At 50.4% G+C, this 18256-nt stretch overlaps 1 protein-coding gene across 1 annotated transcript; it reads left to right on the top strand.

The window, feature by feature from the left end:
* The first annotated feature begins 47 nt into the window (after window positions 1–47).
* CATSPER4 (cation channel sperm associated 4) lies at window positions 48–15437 on the top strand. Its single transcript, XM_027519831.1, has 11 exons — window positions 48–791; window positions 919–993; window positions 1473–1616; window positions 4539–4640; window positions 10589–10686; window positions 10855–10975; window positions 11190–11323; window positions 12599–12770; window positions 13543–13754; window positions 14073–14238; window positions 14982–15437. Exons 1-11 carry the CDS (start codon window positions 72–74, stop codon window positions 15027–15029), a joined length of 1992 nt encoding a protein of 663 aa, XP_027375632.1. The 5' UTR covers window positions 48–71; the 3' UTR covers window positions 15030–15437.
* Window positions 15438–18256: the final 2819 nt, after the last annotated feature.

Genomic DNA, 18256 nt, shown 5'->3' with positions numbered 1-18256 from the left:
GACTTCTGTATTAGAATCTGGAATCTGCTTCTGGGAGGGGACAGGGATGAAAAGCTGTCAGATGGGGGTGAATGCTCTTGGTAAGTAGCCCATTGCACAGCCCACCGACGGGGTCTCTAGCTGAAGCCCCATCCCTACCAGGATGGTGGGGGCTTCTCCTTAATGCCCATCTCTCCCCAGCCCTCAGAGACCTGATGGTGTTGTCCTGTGCCATCTCCAGGGGGGAACATGTGAGAAACAGAGACCAAACTTTTCCTCTACAGATGGGGAAACATACCTCCCATGGAAAGATGGGCAGAAGGGCAGCCCTGGAGACTGGGGTGGTGGGATGGGGTGGCCAGTGGGCAGGGATTCAGGATGAAGTCTGCTTGGAGGAGGACCCCAGAACGAAACACCTTTCTCCTCTTCTCTCTCCTTGGCAGGGTCTCACCTCCAGCTCCTGGATGCAGAGCAGGGACCTGCCCCTTTGTCTCCATCCAGGCTGCGTAAGAGACCTGACCTGCTCTCACCAGCCTCCGACTTGTGACCTCCCCCGTGTGCTGGGCCTCCTCTGTGGCACACCCAGGGGAGTCAGTGGGAGGAGCTTCTCTTGCTCCAGGAGTTCCTTGGTGGAATGCGGACGCTGGGGGGTCACAGAGGCCTCTGTGATATCACCACGAGGGGCGGGCAGGCGCGCTTGGAGTGACGTTTCTTTGAGGAGTCGGGGGAGACTGAGCGACATGGCAGATAATCAGAGGAGCTGGTGGCAGCAGTGGACAGACACCACCTACATCAGACCTTTGAACCGCCTGGTAGGCGGCTCCTGCCTGGCTGCACTGCCCAAGCTGGGCATCCCGGGGTGGGATGAGGCATGAGAGGACTGGACTGGGTCTGGAGGGGCACGGGCTGCCCTGATGGGCCCCCTCCTCACCCTTGCAGAGGGCTGCTCAAGAGCCCTACCGGCGGCCAGAGGAGCAAGTGCTCATCAACCGCCGAGACATCACCAGCAGGAAGGTAAGGCTGAGGCTGGGCGTGCAGCCTGGCGGGGGCTTGCAGCCATCCTCACCCCCATGGTGACCCCTCTGCTGCTGCATCCATGGGGCCACAGGCCCTCAGGATAACTGCCCCTTCTGCTTCTAAACGCCCCAGTAGGGATCCCTGCAGTGACCCGCTCCCCAACCATGATATGTTAGTAACCGCCTGGCTGTGACCCTCACAGGAGCCCCTCTATAATGAGAGCCACTCCCCAGCAGAGACCCCCAAAAGAGTCTCCCTTGCAATGACCCCAACAAAGACCACCCCCAGGAGTGACCCGCTTTCAGTGACTAAGTAGTGACCTCTACACTAATGCCCCCAATTCTATGATCCCGTCTCAGGCAACTTCTCCCCCTAAAAGTGGCCCCTGTGGGTCCCTATTCACTGAGAGCAAACTTCCAGGCAGAGGCCTCGTATGGTGACACCTGCCTGAAGGAAGGTCCCCCGTCCTCTCCCAGGATGCCTGGGACATGCAGGAGTTCATCACGCGCATGTATGTCAAGCAGCTTCTCCGACACCCGGCCTCCAAGGTGCTGCTGGCCATGCTGCTGGTGGTCAACGCCATCACCATCGCTCTCCGCACCAACTCCATGCTTGGCCAGGTGGGACTCGAGCCTGACCCCTGCTCTCACTCATCTCACAGGGGCCGGGGCAAGGCACCTCCCTCCCTGGGCCTCGGACTCCTCATCTTTTTATGATGGTTGGATTGGATGCTTTTCACGGGCCTTTCAGCACTGAGATCAAGGAAGACTTCGTGCTGGAGGGGCCCCAGCTTTGAGAAATGCATTGGATTCGCAGAGGAAGGACAGGAGAAAAATGGTGTGAGCAGAGGCAGGCCAGTGGGTGTCTTGTGGGGAAGGGTATCCCATTTTAACCAATAGTCACTGAGCGAGAATCACTCTGCACCAGATACTGGGCTCTGTGCCAGGTATGAATACGACAGACACGACAAACATGTCATTGCAAGTACCTGAGTGTCACAGGGTGTGTGGAAGCTCAGAGGAGGCATTGGACGCAATCTTGGGGTCAGGTGGGCTTCCTGGAGAAAGAGGCATTTAAGTGGAGAATAAAGAATGAGTAGGTGTTGGCCAGGCAGAAGGAGGTGGAGAAGAATGTTTTGGGCAGAAGAAACAGCATAGAAGTGAGTTCTGGGTATCCAGCTTCAAGTCCACTATGACTTGGGTCTTACCCTTGAGGTTTTAATTTCTTACAAGGAGTCCACCACATACGTGAATTGTCCTTTTGAAAGCCAGTGATTTTAAAATGTTCCTGTGTGGTGACTTACAAGTTCAGAGAGGCGGTCAACAGCCAGATCACACAGCATCTTCAAGTTATATTAAGGAGGATGTCTTTGGAAGTTCAGTTCAGTCGCTCAGTCGTGTCTGACTCTTTGCCACCCCATGAACAGCAAGCCAAGGTTTATTTTTTTATTTTTTACTTTTTTTTTAAATTGGAGTATCATTGATTTCAGTGTTGTGTTAATTTCTGCTGTACGGCAGTGATTCAGTTATGTATGCATATATATATTCTTTTTTATATTCTTTTCCATTATGGTTTGTCATAGGATATTACTATAGTCCCCTGTGCTATACAGTAGGACCTTGATGTTTATCCAGGCAAGCCAGGGTTTAAAGTATGGCAGCGTGAGAGTGACTGACATCCAAGCAGCTGGTTGCCGAAGCTCAAGGAAGGGATGAGGTTGCCTGGGAGAGAGTACCGAGTGAGAAGGGGACCAAGACAGAGTTCTCTGAGAAGAGCCTCTAAGTAAAGGTCAGAAAATAGAAGAGGAAATGCAAAAGGGTAGTAAGGAGGAGCAGCCAGCCGAGTGAGAGGATCCCCGGGAGAGAACATTACCAAGGGAGCAAGCGCAGTGTCAGATGTGGCTAGGACACGAGGCCAGAAAAGGACTCTGAAACACCCCTTGGATCTTGCCCTTGTGACCTTGACAGGAGCTAACTCTGATGTGGTGGAGGCAGAAACCCACTTGCCAGGGTTTGCAGAATGAGTGACTGGAGGGCAGATCAAAACTCATCAGTGGATCATGAAAACAATTCAGAATGCAGGTAGCTTTTGATGTAGAATCAAACAAAATGAAAAAGAATGAAGTAGCAACTGTGGTGGGGAAGAGAGAGGGAGGGGAGGAGCCAGAGGGAGAGAAAGCATTATGGAGTAAAATATATATTTGAGTCCAAGTCAAAAATGCTAAAAAAGCCTGGTAGAGTGTATGTGCCGTGAAGCTCAGATCCTAGAGAGCTGTGAATGCCAGCCTGGTTTTGTACCTCACCCTGCAGGCCATAGCGAGTCATGGAAGGTTTGTGGGTAAAGAATACAACTCTGATTTAACCACAGATGCTCTTGACTTGGAGAAGGCAGGGCAACTGTTCAGGACGCTCTTTCAGTAAATACAAGAGGCTATTGCCACCTGTGGCCAGTGGGGTAGAGCTGAAGGGAAAGATGAAGGGAAGAAAAAGCCTTTCCTTGCTTTAGGTAGACACCACTGGCCCATGATGCCCTTTGGGAATTTGGAACAGGCTGGGAGCCCATAAACTTCAGCTCCCATCTGAACTTAAGAAGCTCTGCCCAGGGAGTTCCCTGGTGGTCCAGTGGTTAAGACTCTACGCTTGCACTGCTGGGGGCATGGGTTCAATCCCTGGTCAGGGAAGTAAGATCCCACATGCTGTGCTGCATGGCTGAGAGAAAAAGAAGCAACTCTGTCCAGCCTCACACTGGCTGGTGGATGGAGCTGGTGGCAAGGTGTGGGGAGCAGGAGGCGTGAAGCCCTGAGTCTGTGGGCCACGGAGGTAAAGAAAAGGGGGAGTCAGGTGACTTTTGTAACTGGCAAAGTGGAGTCGGGGGCTGGGAGCTGTTCATGTCACAAACAACAGCAGTGTCACAGCTTAACAGGAGATGGCGTGAAAGTGAGTCGTTTTAAACAGAATTCAGAATCATGGAGTCATCCATCCATCCATCAATCCATCCACCCCGGGAGCATGTCTTGGACCCATGAGTAAGGGGATACTCAGGAGTTTGGTCAAGCCAAGCCTGGGGATTTGGGAGCTGGTGCAGCCGGAGTGGTGGAGACAACCAAAGAAGCAATGATGGGACTTGGTGTCCTCCATCTCAAGGGCCAGGGCTTTCCCTCCCGATCCTGGAGTCTGTTCTGCCTTTCTCCACCTCCCTTTTCCTACTCTAGAGTTCATGGACAAAGGTTTGTAGTCAGACAACAGTCTTTATCACTAACTGTTTGACTTTGGGCACTTCTCTGATTCCTCAAGTGCAAGATGGGAATAAAACCTACTTTGCAGGATGATGGTGATGGTAACATGAAATAAGTTTGTGGTCTTAAGAATGGTGCCTGGCACGTACGTGCAAGAGTTACTCTAAAGAGCGCTACAAAGATGCAAGCCTGAAAAGCAATAAGAATCTAGGCCTCCCCTTCCCTACAGACATCCTCTGTCCCTGGTCTTGCCAAGGCCCCACTCCACTGACTTTTCTGCCCTTCTTTTTCTCTGTCTTCCATGTAGAAACACTATGAGTTGTTCTCTACCATAGATGACATTGTGCTGACCACCCTTATCTGTGAACTTCTTCTCGGCTGGTTGAATGGTTTCTGGATTTTCTGGAAGGTGAGATCCTGGGCCCTCCCTGCCATCACCTCTACTCCTCCTTAGGGTTGGCACCCCATCCTGTCCCCACCACTGTGCACCTGGCCCTGAAACCTGAGGAGTGTGTGTGTGTGTGTGTGTGTGTGTGTGTATGAGTGTGTGAGTATGTTCATGCGCATGCATGAAGAAAGAAAGACTGACTTCTGAGATGTCTGTGATGTGGCAGAAAGTAATTTGTACTGGAAGTGCAGCCTTCCTGGGTCCCCGTTCCTGATCCAGCTTTCCCTAGTTCTGTGCTCTTAGGAAAACCTTGATTTCCTTATCAGAGAAATGCAGCTGAGAGTATCCACCTTCATTTACCCCTGGGTTAGGAAGATCCGCTAGAGGAGGGCATGTCAACCCACTCCAGTGTTCTTGCCTGGAGAATCCCATGGACAGAGGAGCCTGGTAGGCTACAGTCCATAGGGTTGCAAAGAGTCAGACACGACTGAATTAACTTAGTGCGCACACACACACCTTAATTTACAGGGTTCAAGAGCAGAGGGGTCAGCAGAGACTTTCTGTAAAGGGTGTTGACCTTAAAAATAATTAAGTCAGTTATTTTACCAGCAAAACAAAATGGGGGGTTTATTTGGGAATAGAAGAGGATTTGCAATTCAGGACTAGTAAGCTATAGCCAAAGCCACAGCAAGTCCAAAAATGGAGAGGAACATTATTTTAGGGAGAAAAAGGAGGCAGTTAGGAGAGGTTGATTTGAACCAAAATCTGCTGGAGAAAAGTGAGAGTGCAGGGTGAAATGGTCTTATTAGCTGAGTTTCTGGAATATTAGATTTCTTGCAGGAGATGCTCTGTACCTCTTTTCCTGTGGGGCCTATAATTGATGATTCTTTCCCAGTTGGTGATTATTCTGTTGAGTCAGTAATTGACAATTCTTCCTGTAATCTACTAGTAATCTAGTGGTACTGCATGAGAGTGCCCCCTTTTGGCCATCCAATTGCATTGCAGGGAGGTTTCCCTATAATTTTCTCAAGGGCCAGGTAAATATTTTTTTGTGGGGGCCATATAGTCTCTGTTGCAAATACTCATCTCTGCTGTAAGAGCACAAAGCAGCCATAGACAGTATATAGACAAATGAGCATGCTATGTTCCAGATAAATTTTATTTGTGTATACTGACATTTGAACTTTAAATTTTACATGTCACGAAATATTATTTTCCTTTTGCTTTCCCCCCAACCATTAAAAAAATGTAAAAATCATTCTAAACCCATGGGTCTTAAAAAAAAGAGACTGCTGGTCAGATTTGGCCTTGAGCTATAGTGTTCTGACTCCTATTTGGGAGAGTATCAAAAAGATACCTGGGTAGGAACAGATCTTAACATTACATAAAGTGAAACAAAGACTCAAATTCTTTGTTTAAATGGGACTTCTAGAGTCAAAGGATTTCTGGAGTCAAGAGATTTATCTTGCCTTTGGGCATGTGCAAGAAGAGTCTTTAAAAAAAATTACCCATCAAAACTTTATACGTTTTTAAAAAGGAAGCATCATTTAAATACCATTATCAGGACAACCAATTAGAATTACAAGCTTTCCAGGGCTTAGAAGTGTCACTTCATAGAACACAGAATGTAGAACCTAGAACAATATTTCTAAAGTATGGATGTCTTAAAGGCTGCTTTGTGAGACCAACACTTGGGAGGATGTTTATTAACAGAAAATAGAATAGGATGGTGCATATTTATTTGTCTCCATGGTGGAGGGGAGAATAGGTACCATGATTTTGTGAATATTTCAATGTACCACTCTTCAGGATACAGGCAGATATTTGTTCCCTAAGAGAGAGCATTTCTTATGTGAAAGCAGTCCTGAGATTTCTTTCGTTGTCCATAGAAATTGTTCAGAGGCTAGATAAGAAATTCAGGCAAGGCTTTGTTGGGGCCTCTGCAGTAGCAGTGGGGAGTGAGAACAAGTAACTATTTCCTTTGCTCATCTCTCCCTGATTCCTTGTATGAGGTGAGGGTAGTGGTGTGACCAGGGGTCGGACTGGAGGGGTGGTTTAGGTGGTACGCCTGCCGTTTTGGTGGTGGTGTGTGCAGGAGGCATGTGCGAGTACTGCTTTTGCTTACTGCTTTTGAGCCCTTGCGTTTGCTTCCAGCCCCTTGCTTTTGCTCTATGCTCTTCAGAGGTGGCATTTAGGCTGTTTGGTCTTTTTGTATCTTGTCCATAATTTGCCCCAACTGCTCATGCAGGCAGTTATTTTTAGTCTCTTACAGTTTATTTGTATTTTGTTGCTTGGGGAAGTTTGTCCAGGTGCAAGCATTGCAGCAAAGGGTCCCAGATTCCTACCTGTCTCATTGGCAGCAGCAGTTAGGAGGGCCTGCACTTTCAAGGCTAAACTCTAGCGTTTCATTAGCACAAGAGAATGGGAGCAAATTTTGTGTTCCTCCCAGCCACTCTGCATATCTCCTCAAGGACAAGATTTCTCAGCCTGGGCACTGTTGACATAATTGGCCTAGATAATGCTTCATTGGGAGGGGACTGTCCTGTGCACTGTAGAATGTTTAGCAGCATTCTTGGCCTCTACCCGTTAGATGCCATAAACGTCTTCCTAGCTGTGACAATCAAGGGTATCTCCAGACACTGCCAAATGTCCTCTGGAAGGCAAAACCGCCCTCCAGAACTAATGGCTGACAACGAATGTCCCAAGCCCTAACCTTTATCTGGGGCCAGCCTCCCAGTGCCAAAAGCCAGGGCTTGTTAGAGACCCTCTGCTGTCTTCTTCCCCAGGCCCAGCCCCTCTCCTGGTCCTGGTGTACAAGGACTACTCCCCATTTAATGGGTGGATGGAAAGGGAGAAGGCAGGGGAGGGAGGAAAATCTGCAAGTTAATATTTCAAATATTACCCAGCCACATGGGATCCCCAACGTTTTGCCCACAATGCCCCCTTTTCTACAGTGCTCATGTGGCTCCTGTCTCCTCCTTACCTCCACACTCTATTAATTACTATTTTACCACCTAAGAATTTCACAATTTTCTTGCCACCTCTGCAGCTCTGGTACCCCATTCCAGTTCCTGTCTTCTCTCACAGGGTGTTGCTATGGCTTCCAGTGCACCCCACCTGCCATCAAAATAGTTTTCCCAAAGCCCAAGACAGAGTGCCCTTAAACATTCCAGTGGCTCCCAACTGTTTATAGGATCAGGTCTAAATGCCTCATTGTGATACCGACCAGGGTTCTTGGCCTTCTCCAATCAACAGAAACTGACTAGAGGCCAGACAAAAGATTCAGGCTAGGCTTTTTAGGGCCCCTGCTGCAGAAGAGGGGAAGGAGGACAAGCAACAGATTGTTTTGTTCCCTTAATCCCTGACCTGCGAGGCAAGGTTGTTCCTTACATGGGGTGGGGGTAGGGGTGTGTCTGGAGTCAGACTGGAGGGGTGTCTTAGGTGGTTTTCCCATCCCTTAGGTAGTGTTGTGTGCAGGGGGCATGTGCAATACCCTGATTTTGCTCCCAACATCCTGTTTTTGCTCCTGGCTCTTTAGAAGTGGCAATTGAATTTTTTGGTCTTTTTGTATCTTTTGTCCCAGATTTGTCCCATCTGCACATGCACTTAGTTATTTTTAGTCCCAAATAGTTTCTTTGTAGGAGAAGGCAATGGCACCCCACTCCAGTACTCCTGCCTGGAAAATCCGGTGGATGGAGGAGCCTGGTAGGCTACAGTCCATGGGGTCGCACGGAGTCCGACGCGACTGAAGCGACTTAGCAGCAGCAGTTTCTTTGTATTTTGTTGCTCGAGTAGAGGTACGTCCAGGTGCAAGCATTGAAGCACGGCAGCAAAGAGTGCCAGGTCCCAGGCTGTCTCAGTTGTGCTTAAGGCTTTCCATGAAATGGCTCTTGTCTGCTTTTGCAGCCTTATCACTCCTCACCTCACCCTTGGGTGTTCCAGCTACATCAAGCTGCTTGTAGTGACATTCCTCAGATCAGATCAGTCGCTCAGTAGTGTCTGACTCTTTGCGACCCCATGAATCGCAGCCTACCAGGCTCCTCCGTCCACGGGATTTTCCAGGCAAGAGTACTGGAGTGGGTTGACATTCCTAAAGACACACTTACACGTGTGCACACGCACACATACACATACATACACACACTGCTGTTGCTCACTTTACACACTGCTGTTGCTCACTTTCATGCCTTTGTCCATGCTGACATCTAGTCTATGAAAGCTCCTTACCACTTACTCACTTGCTTTTCTCCTACTTACAGTTTAAGACTCATTCAGATGTCTTCTCTTCCAGGAAGTCTTCCTGTTTCTCCTAAGCTAGCTTAGTTGTTGCCCTGTCTCCCTAACACTGTGTACTCACCTCTCAGTTCAGTTCAGTTCAGTCAGTCAGTCATGTCCGACTCTTTGTGACCCCATGAACTGCAGCACGCCAGGCCTCCCTGTCCATCACCAACTCCTGGAGTCTCTCACCAGGAGTTAAAATTTACTGTCTGTCCACTTCCCTCAAAATAGCCTATGAGCTCAGCAGAGCAGAAATCCTGTATCTTCAGGATCTGATTTGAGGTGTGGCATAGAGTAGGAGCTTAATATTGAATGGATACAGGGATGGATCTGTAGACAGGGAGCCTTGTGTCTCCTGATGTATGTTTAGGCACCAACACTCTGAATGTGACATACCAGGAAGTCTTGTGTTTATTGGACTGCCCAATAAATTTAAGAACTTTTTTCCCATTAAAGTAATTTTTTCAAAATAAAGTAGTTTTCTTTTTGGAACTTCCCTGGTGGTCCAGTGGCTAAGACTCCATGCTCCCAATGCAGGAAACCCAGGTTCAATCCCTGGTCAGGAAACTAGATCCCACATGCTGGAACAAAGACCTGTTGCAGCCAAATATTTTTTCAAAAAGGAAAAAAAATTATTTTCTTTTTGAATATTTAATGCAGCTACATATTGGTCAAAACTGTACTGAAAGGAGCATACAAAATTCTTGTTTCTACTCTGTCCCTTCATCCCTGTCCCCTTCCCCCACCCTCTTCAGATAATCTTTGTTATTTATAATCTCTTGTTTATCCTCCTAGTGTTTATTTTGCAATCATAAGCAAATATGTGTATATTTTTAGTCCTCCCTTTCCATGCAGTAGCATAGTTTAAATGCTGCAGTACATTTTACTTTTGTCATTTAATGGGTCTTTCTGTGTCAGTACATGGAGACCTCTCCCATTGTTCTGTACTCCATTGAATGAACATGTAGTTTAGCCAGCCAGTGTTCTATTATAATTGCTGGACACTTTAGTTATTTTCAGCCTTCTACAAATGTCATTTTGTAGTTGTACCAGAGTTTGTGTGGGATGGATTTCTAGAAGTGGGATCACTGGTCAAAGGAAAATGCAGACTGTTTATTAGAGAAAATTCCCCCCATAGCGGTTGTGCTTGAATTTGTCATACACGTGAGCTTCCTTCCTCCGTCCGTACTCTAAAGGAGTTTGTGCCGTGTTGGACGTGGGGCTTGCAAACTGTGCCTTTCTTCTACAGTGAGAGTTAGTTCAGCTCTGAAGTGGCTATTGAAGCCCTGTGCCTTAGTGTTTTCGTTTATTTTCGTTTTATTAACTGTAGTGTGTGTCCCACAAAGCTGGAGCATCCAAACGCTTTCAGGTCACCTAACTGCAGGGCAAGGCCTTTGTCAGCGGCACACTAGCCAAGGTGGGCGCTCAGCTTAGGAACTGGCGTATATGAGGGACTCAATTGTGTGTTCAGACACTGCACTTGGCTGTGGACACGTGTGTGAGACAGCGAGTGCGTGGGTGTTTTGTGGCATGTTTGGGGGGCGACAGCAGGACCGCAGTGGGTGGCACGTGACTGGCCCTGTTCTGAGAGCACCAGGAGTCCCCATCCTGAGGGTGTGGGGAGGGCAGACCCAGGATGAACCCGTGGGCTGGGCCTGACAGACCCTGCTGGGGCTGGCCCACCCCCCCAGGACGGCTGGAACATCCTCAACTTCCTTATCATCTTTATCTTGCTCCTGGGGTTTTTCGTTAATGAACTCAGTGTCGTGGCTATCACCTACACCCTCAGGTAAGCTGGGGGACTCGGAGTGAAGAAGGGACCCGTCTGGATCCCGGGAGAGAGGGGAGGGGGTTGTTGCAGGTGGGCATCAGCTCTGCCTTTCTGGGCAGGTGGGGCGATGGTGAGGAGGAGGGGTCTGGGAAGGGCCGAGGGGCACCCTGAGAGGCTCTGCCGCAGGGCACTTCGTCTGCTGCACGTGTGCATGGCGGTGGAGCCCCTGGCCCGGATCATTCGCGTCATCCTGAAGTCGGTGCCCGATATGGCCAACATCATGGTCCTCATCCTCTTCCTCATGCTGGTCAGTGCCCTCCCCTCCCCCCAGCCGCCCCCCTTTCCTGGACAGGCCCCTGGGTCACTGGGGATACGGGGTGTCTGGAGAGGAGAGGAGGAGGCTTTGGAGATAAGAGGAGGAGAGGCCCGCCTCCCTGTGATTCCTTTGGCAGCTCCTTTGCATGTCCTGTGTCCCAGGCCCGTGGGTGAAATCAGGGGTGGGTCTCCCATCTCTCCGGCAGGTGTTCTCCGTGTTTGGGGTCACTCTCTTTGGTGTGTTCGTGCCCATGCATTTCCAGAACATGCAGGTTGCCCTGTATACCCTCTTCATCTGCATCACCCAGGATGGCTGGGTGGACATCTACAGTGACTTTCAGTGAGTGTCCGTGGGGCTTCCGGGCCCCCAGTCCAGCTGAGCTAGGCGGGGAGGGCCTGGGGCATCCAGGGGCAAAAAAAACCACCTGGGGAGGGAGAAGGGGTCTCAGGTGGGAGTGGGGCTCCAGGACTTGGGGTGAGGGTGGCAGGAGGCGGGTGTGGCACCTGGGGCTTTGAACTGGGGAAAAGCAGACTCCTGGGGCTGAGGCCTCTAGCTTTGTAATCTACTTGAAGCCTTGTCCCTATGAAACTCCATGTATTCAAAGTCCCGCTGCAGTCTTGTTCATGGACTGCAGTCTCCCTTCATGCTCAGCAGTTGGGCAGCTTAGCCTTGGGCCAGGCAGCAGGTCTGTGGTTGTACCTAGGGTCCCAAGGCAGCTCCCAGTCCACACTGGAGCCCACCAGAATGCCTCGACTCCTGGGAATGTAAGGTCTCATTTTATTCATTTTGAGACCCACTGTCCAAGGTCATGTTTGGCCGCAGAGGGCTGCCTGCGTTCTGTTCTTTGCCTCTTTCCATTTAGCCCAAATCCTACTTGTTTCCAGGCCATTTCAGGGGCTGGGTCCCACTGACTGATTTCTTTTTATCTTCCTCGTGTGAGAGTAGAAGCCCAATTGGTAAAGGGGCTTCTACTCTCATTACGCATTACATTATAGGCAGTGGACAAGTCATGGAATGTGCAATAAAGGTGGCCTGGCCTTTTGAGTCTTTGCTCCACTGTACTAGCCATGCAACCTTCTGAGCCTGTTTCCTCATGTGTCAACTGGAGATCATAATACGACATTTAACCATGTCATGGGTTGCTCTGAGGATTAGTAGAGACTGACATTGTGTGCACACACACACATACATGTGTAGCAAGAGAGCAAAAGCTATTATTTGGGAAAATATTTTATGGGAGGTTTGCAATAGATATTAACAGTGGTGGGATTTTTTTTCCTATATATTTTCCCTCTGATTTTTCTACAACAAACCTGAGTTATAATAAGAATGACATGATAAAAGTACAGCCAATAGATTAAATTTGATAATGCTGGTGTATGAATCCTCACCTTGCAGGGCTGGCTTGAGGGCAGCCCACTGTCTGGCAGTACAGCGGGTGCTCATTCAAGAGCAGCTGTGGGAACAATCAGGAGTCAGGCCTTAGGTCTGCACAGCAGCAGTGAGGCAGCAGAAGTCCCAGTAGGCTTTGAGATAATTTCTCCATCTCGTAGATGAGGAAACTGAGGCCCAAAGGGCCAGGGAGGTGATAGGGCCCCTGACTGCCATCTCCAGGACGGAGACAGGGGAGTACGGAGTGGAGATTGGGGGCGCCATCTACTTTGCCATCTTCATCACCATGGGTGCCTTCATTGGCATCAACCTGTTGGTCGTCGTGGTGACCACCAATCTGGAGCAAATGATGAAGGCAGAACAGGGGCACCAGCATCAAATAGCCTTCAGAGAGGTGAGTGAGATAGGGAGGGCAGAGGGGGGAAAGGGAGCGTGTATATGAGTGCTAACTTGAGTGTGTGTGTGTGTGTGTGTGTGTGTGTGCGCGCGCGCTCACACACTGGAGGGCCTAAAGAAAGCCAAGCCTGAGGCCTGAAGGCAGCAATCCCCACTGTGAATGCCAACTCACCAACTGAGGCTTCTGAGGGGTGTGGAGTTCCTTGATATCTTGCTCTGTGACAACTCAAAAGTGAGCAGCTGGGTGACCTTAGGGCATTTAAACCAATCTAAACCTCAATTCCTTCTTCTATAAAATGGAAGTGATAATAATTCTGTTTACTTCATAGGGCTATTATGAGAATTTCATGGGTCAACGAACAGTACTTGACACATATTAAGAACTCGATGAACATTAGCTATAGTATTACTCATCGGGGGGTAGAGCTTCCGAAAGGTGGGGAGTATTGTGTAAAGTGCCGAGGGCTGTGGACTGTGGCCTGAGAGTAGTTAGGGTTTCAGAAGTTTGCTGGGTAGGATTTATCAGGAGGGAAATGATGGGGGAAGCACTAAGTTGTGAAAAGGGGTGAGAATTTTCAGAGGGACAGACTTCTGCATTTCAAGTTGAGCTCCCACAGTAAAGGAGGGAGGCTAAGACTGGTTGGAGCTGAAATGAGGGGCGTGAGAACCCTGGCGTCCTGAGACTCGTCTCCCCTGAAGTCAGGCAGGAAGGGGCCAGGGGAGGGGGTACCGGCTAAGCTACCCTTCCCTCTCCATTCTCCCTTCCCCAGGTAGACGACAAGAAGGAAAATGGGAATAACAAGCTGCCGCTGGTGCACTGTGCAGTCGCCCGTTCGGAGATGTCTGGCGTCCCCCAAGAGCCATTTATGGGAGGCCCCCTGACAAACCTCTCGGAAAGAACATGCGACAACTTTTGCCTGGTGCTCGAGGCGATACAGGAGAACCTGATGGAATACAAGGAGATCCGTGATGAGCTCAACATGTAGGGCGGGTACAGGGGGTAACCCCCGAGTCTCATGAGTCAGGGCTCAGTGGACCCTCAGATTCTTCTGGCCTCATGCCCTGATTGATAATGGGGACCCTGGGACTCAGAGCAGTTAAGTGACTTGCCCAGGCTCCTCCCAGACTGTCTGTGCAGGATATATACCTCCTCGTAATCTCACAAAGGGCCTTGAGCCTTGGCCTGGGTCTCTATCAGAGTCAAGGCGGGGAGGGTGCAGGGGGCTGGACCCCAGGGAAGAGATGGAAGGGCCGCCCCCCAACCCCCTCCCTCGGAATGCACTCACCCTTCCACCTTCAGGATAGTGGACGAGGTCCGCTCCATCCGCTTCAACCAGGAGCAGGAGGAGGAGCTGATGCAGAGGTACTTGTCATGGAACATATCCTTGGAGAGCAGGTCCTCCGTGGACATCCGTGAGATGACTCGCGAGCAAGACTTGATCACCGCGCTCGTCAACAGAGAAAAGGTGCAGCTTCTCAGCTTCCCTTTCCTACTCAATCAGTGCTCACCCCACCCAGCCACCACCCCCTTAGTCAAGGTTTCTGACTCTTTCAAGGTCTGGACCGCCCCCCTAGACTCCCAGGCACCCCAGCAGTCACCGCCCATCTGGTTAGATTCCAGATTTTCTGGGAGGCCCTGCCCCTCCTGTAGGGCTCCACACACTGAGCCATCTTGGTCTTCAGCACCCTCAAGCTTCCTCTTTTTTTTTTTCAAGCTTCCTCTTAAGGGGACTTGAGCAGCTCAGTTCCTGCTTAGTGGCAAATGCTTAGGTCCACCAGGGGGGCATAGGACCCCCCGGGTCTTGTCAGGTACGTAAGAGGAGCAGCCTCCTGAGGGAAGAAAATTCTAGGGAGAAAAAGGCCATGCCCCCCTCCAGGGGGTCTTCCTGAACCAGGGATCGAACCCATGTCTCCTGCATTGGCAGGCGGGTTCTTTGCCCCTGGCGCCACCTGGGAAGCCCCATAGAACAAAGCACATTCCCACACATTTCGTTTCCTTCTCTGCTTCCCATCCCATCTGACCTGGGAGCCTTGTGGGTGTCTATGGCCTGAGAGGAGAGCGCCACCGTCAGAGAGGAGACTAAGAGTTAGACGGGAAGGACTTCCCTGGGAAGCCTGGATGCGCCACTGTTGAGCTGGAGGAGGGAAGTAAGGGGGCGTCTGCCATGTCAGGGGTGGGGGATTGACAAGAAGACCTCTTGGTTTGCAGGTTCAGGAATCCAACACAAATATTAACAAACACAAGGCCAGCCGCTGAGAGGGCAGTACAGGAGCCAGTGGGCATGAGCACACACCCAGCTGCTGCATCTTCCTGCATCGCTAGCGTGACATGGCACATCCTGGCCTGAGCCCATCCTCTGCCTTACACCTGGGCAGATGCCTGGGGATGGAAGGGGGCGGTATCTCTAGGACTTGGGCCTGTGAGCCCCAGGTCCAGAGGAGCACGGATGGAGAAGGTGGTGGATGAGAGTGGGAGCCTTACAGCAAGGATAAGCCCACAAGGGGGTGCTGGCCAAGGCAGCCAGGATTTGCCCTCAGGATTGGCATCCCTGGTCCCCTGCTAGACCAGAACTAGATGGGGTCTAAGTGGGCCCAAGTACCAAGAGGAGAAAGATGAGGCTGGTGGAGCCAGGTATTGTGTATTGACAATAAAGTTTTGTGTTGGGATCAATGTGTCTGACTGGTAGACCTCCAAACCTCTGGAGGCAGCCTTCCCCCTCAAAAGCTTCTTTTGCCAGACAGGGGAGTAACTGACTGTCCCCCAGAGCTTCCAGTCTAATGGGAGAGAGAATCTACAGCCTGAAAAATTTTGACTTAATGGTAGAGAGATAATTCCTGCATTAGGGTCCTAAATTTGGGGGATGAAAGTCTGGTCTTCAGGGTTGGGAGTGCCTCACTGATGGAAACACCTACCCTCTCTCTCTGTCTGAAGGTATAAAACACTGGTCCTCATTCTGGAGAGCTCTAGTCTTGTGGGGTCACCATTGACCAAATCATGCAGGTACAGGAAACTCCATCCTGGGTCAATGGAGAATGAAATGTGAGTCCTGGCAGGCTCTCTGGAGAAGAGCATGGAAGCCTCCTGGAAGGCAGCAGGAAGAATTTGAGGGTCAGGTGAATGAAGTCTGGTAGAGAACTTGGGACCTGTGAGACCTCTTTGGGGCCTTCACAGTAAGACCACTGAGAGCCACAGCAGGTCCCTGAGCCAGGCAATGCAGTCTGACGAAGCCGTGGCACGGGTGGACACTATCAAGAGCTGCCCTGACGGATTCTCATTCTTGGGCAAGTCACCAGGCCTCATTTTGCCCATCGGTGCAATCGGGAGAGGGTGAGATTGAACGCCAGCTCTAAAATCAAGTGGCCGGAGATCAACTCCCTGGAGCTGGGAGTCTGATGAGATCAGCCATGTGACTGAGACTCAGGTTCCCTGCTGTTATGTGAGAGAAAGGCTGCAAGGCCTCGAGTTCTGCCCGGCTGTTCAGCGTACCCTGACAATTAGGGGCCTTGGGGACAGTCACCAGTTGGAATAGGAATCCCCAGAGGCCCACTGATTGCAGCTGATGGGAAACTCCACCCTTCATTCCCTCCCATCGGCATGGCTGCCAGCCCTGAAAAGCCCCCTGGGGCCTGCTGGGAAGCAGTCTGGACCACCAGGGCAGGGGTGGAACACTCAGCAGGCAGGTGGGAGGTGACACCAGCGCCAGCAGTTCCTCGCTGTCTTGGGGCTGCTGTCTGTGCCTCGGTTTGGACCAGGACTCCTTGCCAGTGAGCTCCGGGACTATCAACCAGAAGAACGATGGGCGGACAGTGGCTTTTGCTGCTGCTGCTGTTATTAACTGGGGATGGAGCCCTCCATCTTCCTGGTGAGTATCCACACACACCCTTTCCATCCATCCTTCTCTGGAGGCTCTCACAGCCCATCTTCTGGCTCACTGGGGAGGGGAAGCAGGTGGTGGAAGATAGGTTAGTGTCTGTCCCTAGGAAGACCTTATGTGAGTACAGCCATCTTCAACCTACTCCTAAATGATCTGAAGGCTTAGGGCACCCATGAGCTTGAGGGGCAGGGCAGGAACATGATGGGATGACCTCAGAAGAGCTTCTGGCTTTGTCTGCCCATCCTCATTCAAGATGCCATCCTTGTCTACTTCCATTTCATCTGTCATCTCAGCCGTCTCCCCTTTTCTGTCTGTCCTTTCCATCTGCGTTGGGCCAGTAGCTAGGGGCTTCAGTAGGTTAGTTCCCTCTCAATCTGGTCTAGAACTGTGGCCCCTGCAGGGGCTTGGACCCCTGCTGCCCTCCCCTGCCCTACTCCAACTGCCACCCGCAATGTCTCACTGAGCGCAACGGAGGAGTGCAACCCTGGATCCTGAGTTCATGGGACAGCACGGGGGAAGATATGGGGAGCTTTCAGGAAACTGCATGTGTCATCAATCCCCTGAGTCACGACTTTTTCCAAGACCGGGTGTTTCCTTGGCAAAATAATACCCAGGAGGCAGATACCAGTTTTGGTGAGAGGCACAGAAGGGGAAATCATTACCAGCAGCAGGTTCTGCTTATTGAGCACCTACTGTATGCTCAGCACTGTGCCAAGTGCTTCCTATGTATTGTCTCATTTAATCTTTATGAGCACCCCTGAAGTAGGCACTGTTATCAATGCTGTTTTACAGTTGAGGAAACTGAGACTCGGAGACATGAAGTGGGTTGTCTGCTCGTCACAGTGCTAGGAGTCTGTCCCAGGTCTGACTCTGGGGTCCAGGCCAGGTTCCATTGCTTCTCAAAGGAGCTACTATGGGCAGGAGGCTTCCATGTCATATACTTGTGAATTCTTAGCAAACCTCTAATTGCAACACACTTCCAATCAAAATCACAATGGTGTTAGATTCCAGTACTTATGAGGGAGAACAAAAGGTCAACAATAGCCAAGGTAACTTTGAAGACCAAGATGGGAGACTCGCACTACCTGATACTGAGACTTATGTTAAAGTAACAGTAAGATAATGTGGTGTCGCAGCAATAGCCAAGTGAACCAAGGGAATGAAAGAGCAGGGAAATTAGTTTCGATGCATAACAACAGGTAGCCTGACAAACCAGTGGGGAGAGGACAGACTTCTCCAAAGTGGGCAGAGACAACTGGTTAACCACATGGAAGAAAACATAAAATCAGATCCAGTGGAAACATCTGTCCCTGAAAATAAAAACTCGAGACCCCTATAGCACGATCTCTCTTCATTTCAGCTTGGAATTTTGCTGCAAACAGACCTATGGATCACTAGGGTTTAGAGAGGTCTTGCGATACAAAGTCCAAGTCCCTCACTGTGCTCGTGGAATGTGCAAGGACTGAGAGAGCTGTGGTCTTCCCCAGTATCGCACAGCATGTCAGTAACAGAGCCAGGTCCAGAGCCTAGCTTTTCTTTTCGTGTATCCTGGCCAGCGCTCCTGTCCTTTTGTAACCCCGTAGCTCTCTTCAGGGGTAGAAGAAAGTGA

The sequence above is a fragment of the Bos indicus x Bos taurus genome, chromosome 2, assembly GCF_003369695.1.
Source record: "Bos indicus x Bos taurus breed Angus x Brahman F1 hybrid chromosome 2, Bos_hybrid_MaternalHap_v2.0, whole genome shotgun sequence".
Classification (NCBI taxonomy): domain Eukaryota; kingdom Metazoa; phylum Chordata; class Mammalia; order Artiodactyla; family Bovidae; genus Bos; species Bos indicus x Bos taurus.
This window is presented reverse-complemented; position numbering and strand designations above follow the sequence as displayed.